General features: G+C 51.7%; 2 protein-coding genes across 2 annotated transcripts; both read left to right on the forward strand.

Moving 5' to 3' along the window:
* Window positions 1-273: 273 nt before the first annotated feature.
* Window positions 274-2,214, forward strand: BO86DRAFT_448694 (uncharacterized protein; the record flags this gene model as incomplete). The annotated part of the gene is made up of 7 exons (XM_025676660.1): window positions 274-298; window positions 519-714; window positions 793-814; window positions 875-1,033; window positions 1,070-1,237; window positions 1,297-1,545; window positions 1,594-2,214. The coding sequence occupies 7 exons, from the start codon at window positions 274-276 to the stop codon at window positions 2,212-2,214; spliced, it is 1,440 nt and encodes a 479-aa protein (XP_025527011.1).
* Window positions 2,215-3,957: 1,743 nt separating this feature from the next.
* On the forward strand, window positions 3,958-5,756 carry coaT (acetyl-CoA hydrolase ACH1; the record flags this gene model as incomplete). The annotated part of the gene is made up of 4 exons (XM_025677184.1): window positions 3,958-4,100; window positions 4,188-4,428; window positions 4,507-5,472; window positions 5,520-5,756. 4 exons carry the CDS (start codon window positions 3,958-3,960, stop codon window positions 5,754-5,756), a joined length of 1,587 nt encoding a protein of 528 aa, XP_025527012.1.
* Between the last annotated feature and the right edge of the window lie 2,577 nt (window positions 5,757-8,333).

Here is an 8,333-nt window from a genome sequence, read left to right on the forward strand (position 1 = left end):
AATAACGATGATGCAGACATCCCACTTGTACAGTACAGTGCTACTTTCCGAACCTTTCTATTCTACCAAGGCTAAGTAGCTCGGTGTAGATTTCAGATACATGACCCCCCATCGTTCTGCCACACTACGACCACTATCGATCGTTCCTCCACAACACCAGCATTGCCATCTCTCATTTCGCGCAGCGACAAAGCATACCCTTGATCGATCTTCCACCGTTATTTCTCGATGCTGATGTTCGCGTGATCGTGAGGGAGCTACCTGATCCTCAGGATGACTGGCAAGATCAAGGCATTACGTACTATACATTTCGATGAACAATGCGCCAATCCCTATCTGCGCGTCCCAGGGGCTACATTCAGAGCATAATGCCAAACCCGAAAAGACACTGCCGCTCAATCTTTAGGGCTTCAGCGTCGTCCTACCCTCGCTGTCCCGCGAGCATGGACATGGGAGCTTCTTAGACAGGTAAGCACGCCCAATAGAGCGCAATTCAGCATATCACTCACTCGTTCCAGATTGGAATCTTCAGAATAATTTTTTCAAATTCACTCGTGGCCGCTTCCTTGTTGATGCGGCAGAGAATGCGCGAAAGCGAGAGATCAGATTTGACATGAACAGCCTCGCGAGAGTCGCAGCGCAGTCGGTGGGAGCCGCGCGATGCATTGCTATTAAAAAGTACCCTGACGGCATGTTCAACAAAGCGTTCCTCATGTCTATGGACGACGGTTAAGAAGTTGTAGCCAAGATTTCCAACCCGAATGCTGGCGTTCCGCACCTTACTACTGCTAGTGAGGTCGCCACGATGGACTTTGTAAGTTTATTCTGAACACTAATAATATTCTAGTCTTGCTAACTTCCCTGATCCGGGGAGGCTAGAAAATTTCTTGATACACCAGCGCCTCGGGTATACACTTGGAACTCGCGAGCCAATTCGAATCCTGTTGGCGCGGAGTTTATTATTATGGAAAAAATTAAAGGCGTTCCGCTCTTCCAAGTCTGGAGCACGATGACATTACCACAGAAGCTTCAAGTGCTTCTTGCTATAACACGTCTCCAGAAGCAATAGCTCAGCGTTTTATTCTTGCATTACGGCAGCTTGTATTACACGGAGGACACGCAGCCACCAGCAGGCAACCACTTTGTCAAGGATAGCCAGGCTGTGAGGAATTCGGGATTTGCCATTAGCCCGGCTACAGGCCGGGACTGGTGTGATGCAGGCCGATCCGATTTGGACGTCGAGAAGGGGCCATATACGTCGTGGTTTACGTTACTTATTTTATAGTTGCTGATCAGTTTACAGGGGCTTCTCTAACGCAGTATCTGCAAGCAGTCGGTACACGAGAGATGAAGGCAATCCAGTCTCTGGAACCTCCAAAAACAATTGTCTTATTCTGCGGCCCAAAGCTATACCGGCCAGACACACAAAAGAAACTTACTGCTTTAGCATGGTACCAACATATTGTTGATGCTCTTATCCCCAAAGATGCAGCCATCACCAGACCCTGCCTCTGGCATAATGATCTGCACGATGACAACGTCTTCGTAGACCCGTACAATCCCGGAGAGATTACGGGCATTATCGACTGGTAGTCCTGTCACATCTCGCCCCTCTTTAACTACAACCCCGATCCGGCCTTCCTCAACTGGGATGGCCTCAAGCCCGAAACACTGGACCTGGCACCCCGGCCCGACCTCTTCAGGCTTTTGCCGGAAGAACGGTCAGCTGCTGTCCAGAAGTACGCCATCCAGAACATGTTCATCGGATGGCGGAAACTCATGCATGCCAAGAACCCTGACTTATACCAGGTAGTCAAATTCCAAAGGACGGCCGCGTACGGGCTGATATTTCTGGCCCACCAAATGTTCAAGTACGGCGAGGCGCACTTCCAGTCGCTTCTGGTGGATCTGCAAGATACGTGGACGGACCTACCTGCTGTTGGTGACGGTAATGCCCCGTTCTTGTTCGACTTTTCGGAAGCAGAGATCGAGCGGATCAAGATGGATAGCAATGGTGCGGTGGCAGGGACCGAGCTGGTTGCTGAATTCAAGGAGCGGATGGGCGATCTGTGGCCGGACGAGGGCTTCATCGAGCACGAGCGATACAATGATTGCAAAGCTGCTCTCGACGAAGTCAAAGGCTTGATCCTGGAGCAGTTGGCTGAGACCGACGAGGAGAAGGCTGAGTATGAGCGCTATTGGCCGTTTGAATGAATTCTCTATACTAGGTAGTTTCGAGGAAGGGCATGTTTGTGAGGAAAGCATTTTCATCCATAATTTAATAGATGAGTGGGCGTGACGTTGAAAATCTAAGAGGATGTTTGAAGCAGCGATTTCTTGTCCATCTTGGTTTTTTCTTTCTTCTTGTTTTAGTTTCACTTCTCTATCGGTGTCTTGCTTTCAGGTCCATGATGAGCGGATAAATTTCACCTATGATTGTACGAATAGGAATATTTCCCTGACCAGTCTTTGTAAACTGGAGCCTCAGGCATGGATAAGTAGAGTCGTTGAGGTATAGTAAGTGTGGTTGACGGGGCGTGCTGCTACTGTTGTTACTGGTCCTATAGCCGGGCCGGAACCTCAGGATCAGCCACCGCGCCACCCCACGACCCCAGGAATTGTTTTTCCTTTTTTGTCTTGTTCGGTGTAGATTTGGGAGAATCAATTGAAGTGGATACTCTGTGCTTGCCTTCAGTTTTGCTTTTTCTGATGTTATTTGTGCGGCTAGGCAAGTAGGTTTGTGATGCCTCAGGAATCCAGCTAATTTGATCGTCTGTGTACATACAGGACACAGTACTACTCATAGTAGTAGCTAGATACCCGCGCTGGCAGTTGTTATTAACCGGGTGGCCATGATTTGGCTTCTGGGCTGGCTAAGCTGCCGATCGTCCATGCAGGGGAACCCAAAAGCTCCGTGTGGCCGAGACTGTTTCAAGGGTGCGATAACCGATACAGCCCGAGACTAGCCCGGTCGCTTGTAGCTGGGCCGGGACAAGTTCGGGGCGGTCGGAGATCCGTCGGGATTTACTGCATATTGGTGAGTTGGTTTCAGGGATGGATTATTCTATTGGAAACAGGCATTTAGTCGTACCTTACATGTGTCTCTTATGCTGTATATAGTGTATAAGAAGTTGGATGAGATGGTCCAGTAGAACCAGATGAAGATGCAAACAGAGCACTCCGGAAAGGGCCAGGCCTGGAAGGCGGCGGGCCGAGAAATCGCCGGGATGACGTCAACCACCAGTCATGGACTGAATTTACTGTAGCTTCTGCGACAAGACCTCAACGCCCCGAAGCTACTCGTACATCTGGCCACCTTGCAGCTTGTCATCTCGCTTGTCTTTGACCCCTGCAATTGACCACCTATGCTGGAATTATCTCACATAAGAAGAAGAGAAACCCTCAACCAATGGTGTGAATTAGCGAGCTTCCCTGAAGCTGAGCTGATAACCGCCGCGCGCGGCGATAAGTTCCACAGCAGCTGGCGCGGAGTAATTATCACCCACGGTGGACTGGACTGGACTGGGGGATGTTCATCATTTGCGGGGTGAGAGCACGTTAGTTCATTAGTTACAGTGTAGTACGTACGTATGTCAGTATTGTAGTCAGTCTAGGAGGTAAATAGTAAGTGGTACAATTGTGAATTATGGAGCCGTGTCTGACTCCGTATCCCCGAATCAACCCCGGGGCAGTGGAACGAGGCGGGGGTGGATTTTCCAGCGACAGCGACAGCAACAGCTCGACCGTATTTCTATCCCACCCTCTCCCCTCTTTTCCGGCCTTGCTCTTTCTCTTGTCAAATTTCCCTCTCTTTTTCTTTTTTCCTCTCCTTCTTCCCATTCCTCCCATCTCACCCCCACCCTCAATTGTCTTCCCTCCCTTCCTTTCTCCCCTCCTTTCTCCCCTCCCCTCTCCTCTCCCCTCTCTCCTCTCCCCTCCTCTTGAACCAGTCCCACAATGTCAGCCTCCGCCCTCCTAAAAAGCCGTGTCCGGCGACCCTCCTACCTCAAGAAGCTGGCCAAGGCCGAGGACTTGATCGACCTCTTCCCCCATGGATCGTACATCGGCTGGTCCGGATTCACGGGTGTTGGATATCCCAAGTGCGTTGCCCCATCCAACAGTTGAACCCTTGATCTGCGCGATTGGATTTTGCTCCAAGCCCGGACTCCCGGCTAATTGCCCTCCAGAAAAGTCCCCACGGCTCTGGCCGACCACGTCGAGAAGAACAACCTCCAGGGCAAGTTGAAATACAGCCTGTTCGTGGGCGCCTCGTCCGGCGCCGAGACGGAGAACCGGTGGGCGCGGTTGAACATGATCGAGCGGCGGAGTCCCCATCAGGTCGGAAAGGAGATCGCAAGGGGGATCAACACGGGGGACATCAAGTTCTTTGATAAGCATCTGAGCATGTTTCCTTCGGATTTGGTTTATGTAGGTCTTCCTCTCTTGCTTCAGATGGGGTTGAGGTGGCTGTCTCCGGCTGAACTCTTACTAACCCTCGAGACGTAGGGCTGGTACACCCTCAACAAGCCCAAGAACCGGCTCGATGTGGCCGTCATCGAGGCCTCGGCCATCACGGAGGACGGCGGCATCATCCCCGGTGCCTCGGTGGGCGCCTCCCCCGAGTTCGTCCAGATGGCCGACAAGATCATCATCGAGGTCAACACGGCCAGCCCCTCGTTCGAGGGTCTGCACGACATCGTCATGTCGGACAAGCCCCCGCTCCGCAAGCCTTACCTGATCATGCAGCCCGAGGACCGAATCGGCACCCCGCACATCCCCGTCGACCCGGAGAAGGTCGTCGCCATCGTCGAGTCCGACTACCCGGACCAGACGCAGCCCAATGCCCCCGAGGACGCCGGCTCGCAGGCCATCGCCAGCAACCTGATTGAGTTCCTCAAGCACGAGGTCAAGCACGGCCGCCTGCCGCAGAACCTCCTCCCGATCCAGTCGGGCATCGGCAACATCGCCAACGCGGTCATCGGCGGTCTCAGCAAGGGCGGCGCGGACTTCACCAACCTGAAGGTGTGGACCGAGGTCCTGCAGGACTCGTTCCTGGATCTGTTCGACAGCGGCAACCTCGACTTCGCCACGGCGACCTCCATCCGCTTCTCGCCCGACGGCTTCAAGCGCTTCTACGACAACTGGGAGCGGTATGCGGGCAAGCTCCTCCTCCGCCCGCAGCAGGTCTCCAACTCGCCCGAGATCATCCGACGGCTGGGCTGCATCGGCATGAACACCCCCGTCGAGGTGGACATCTACGCGCACGCCAACAGCACCTGCGTGATGGGCTCGCGCATGTTGAACGGCCTCGGCGGCTCGGCCGACTTCCTGCGGTCCAGCAAGTACAGTATCATGCACACCCCCAGTACCCGGCCCAGCAAGGTCGACCCCACCGGTGTCAGCTGCATCGTCCCCTTCTGTACGCACATCGACCAGACGGAGCATGATCTGGATGTTGTCGTCACGGAGCAGGTATGTCCTTCCCCTCTTACACTCGTTTCAATGAATCGTACTGACAGACGGAAAAGGGTCTCGCCGACGTCCGCGGCCTCTCCCCCCGCGAGCGCGCCCGCGTCATCATCGACAAGTGCTCCCACCCGGACTACAAGCCCATCCTCACCGACTACCTGGACCGGGCCGAGTTCGAGTGCCTCAAGAAGGGCATGGCGCACGAGCCCCACCTGCTCTTCCAGGCGTTCAAGATGCACCAGAACCTGCAGGAGAAGGGCACGATGAAGATCGATTCTTGGGAGTAGACCCACGCGTTTGGCGCAGTGGGAAAAGAAAGTGTAGGCTGGGGATGGGATGGAGTTATGATTACTGTGAAAGAGGGTGCCGGGAATGTGGATTATACCATAATAAATCATATCCTTTTTGTACTGCGTCGTTTTTGGTCAGGTGGTAGGGTGGGTTCCTGGGTTATGTACCATGAATGGATGCGATTATCCTGCTAGCAAGAAGAAAAAGAACCCACGGTCTGAAAAGAAATCCTACCACAAAAAGACAAGTATTTATCTTTCCACTAAGAAAAGCTCAACATAACCCGAACGTCAGATTGCGGATTTGTGTAGGGAACCATGCTCATGCAGATGATGCTCGTACAACAACACCTACCAGAAAGCATGTAAGAAGGAAGGGTTTTAAGGCACGAAGCTTAAGTTAATCCCACTAGACAGCGGGGCGGGCCGGCGGTCGCCCGACCCCAGCAAGCTACGGGCTGGAGTACAGTACATGTACAGTACGCTACTGACCGTGCTCGGTCCTTTGCACATAATCCACGACAGAAAACCCCCACCCCCTTGCCTCATTGAGTAGTACTGTACTTCGATTCGGTGACGAGAGAGACTTCATAGCTTTTGGACTGCTTGCCTGCTAAACAAAACCACTTTCCCTTCCGACATCGCACAACCCAACCCAGCCCTAGCAGAAGAGGAATATACTGTATAATGTCTGTCCATCGCGCGTGAACTCTAATGAACGGATCGAGTCAAGACAATCTTGTTATTGCAAATCCTCGTGGATCTCTCTTCCAGGACCCCGCAGGCACCCTGAGATACTTGAAAAGAGAGGGGGGAGGGGCGGGATCTTCCTAGGTACCATCCATCCTACAGGGTGCTTTTGTGAAAGAAGATTGCTGCTGCAGGTAACGGAGTACTGTACTGTGTATTGGACACATACAGGTACAAAAGACCTATGAACACCGAGTTTAGCAACTTGGTCCGAGCGAGGACGGGGCCCCTCGCTACTTTGCCCTTTCTCGAATTTCGAGAAAACTTGGGATCTGAAACTACAGGATATTCTATGGTAAAGAATGCTTTTCTCTTGGTAACTTGTTTTCTTTATTCGGGAACAAGAGAAACAAAACCTAAGACTGACCTACTTACTTCCTTACTTACGTGAACTTTCCTGGTCTAGTATACTTGGGGGCGAATTTGATGTACAGTACATACAGTTGACTCAAGGAGCATGGTTGGGGCTAATAGACAGAGTTGGCTGGACATATGTTCACTGCCGAATGAATCATACTGGTACCCTGAAACTGGAACTATACCTCTGCGCTAGAACTCGATGATGGGCGAGTATCGGGTGATTTGTGAGCAAGCCAGCTCGTGGCTTTTGGGGTGTATCAGGGAGGTGATCAAGAGAAAAAAAAAGATTTTGAGCCTTCCGATTTGTATAGCTTACCGCTTGTATGCTTGTGAAGTGACACTTGGCGAAGAAGAACAGCAAGCAGGATCCCGCGAGTGCCGTTGATGTGGATTGATGCAAGCAAGGAAATCCGTATAGAACTTTGGTTGTACAAGAATTGAGACTGGTACGTAGAAGAACAAGGACTCGGAACTCAATCTGGTCCCTGGAAGCTGAGTCCCTGACCTCGCCGATGGTCGTGCATGAACCCCTTTCCAAGCCCCGAGTTCATTTTGCAAGATTTTCGGATCCAATGCGGAACAGCCGGAGAGTGAAAGAGAAGAGGGGAGGGAGAGAGAGAAGCGGACACACGCCTAGGCATTGATTGCGAGACAAAAAATTGATCTGCAGATCGATTCAAGCTAGGAGTAGATTTCCTATTCAGGCACTCAGCTCCGGACGGCCCCGTTAAAGTAATATAGGGCTACGGCCGCGTATATCTAGCACTCACTGCAATTGCCGCCCAGTAGTAGTAGTAGTAGTAGTAGTAGTAGTAGTAGTAGTAGTAGTAGTAGTAGTAGTAGTAGTAGTAGTAGTAGTATAGTACTGAGGTAGATAATGAGGCTATATCATCAAACCAAACCACCTGAGTTGTGTTTTTGACTTACTTGCTTGGTACTTTCTACCAGCTCCCTTTGTCTCAAACAAATTTGATCCTCATCCCCCGCCTCCCATTCCTCCCATTTAAACCCGTTCACCCCCACACAGACGCTTACCGGCCTCAATGCCAATAGTCAAGCAGATACGTACTCCAGGCAAAGCGCCATCCGAGCTCATCGAACCATGGAACCCGCGGTCTGTCAGGAATCGAGAGGGCTGAAAAATTGTATGACGGCAAGAGGGAGGGAGGCGACCACCTTGGAGGCTCTGCCGCATATTTCCACATTCCTGGCGCGCCAAGTGATCAATCATTTCTCCCTTGGTTTTTCAAATTTTTACGCGAATAGAGAGGGTCCAAGGTCTTCAGGGAAGATTTAGTAACTATCCCAGCAGCACCTATTGTTTCTCGAAGGGGGTTTTCTTTTCTTTCAATTTTTGTTTCTGTTGTTTAATCCAGGTATTATCGTGAGCGGCCTCCAATCTGATACTTCCGGCACCGCAATTGAGCCACGGACCTGGTTTTCTATCTTTCTTGCTTTCTGATT

This window comes from Aspergillus japonicus (genome assembly GCF_003184785.1).
Source record: "Aspergillus japonicus CBS 114.51 unplaced genomic scaffold BO86scaffold_29, whole genome shotgun sequence".
Lineage (NCBI taxonomy): Eukaryota > Fungi > Ascomycota > Eurotiomycetes > Eurotiales > Aspergillaceae > Aspergillus > Aspergillus japonicus.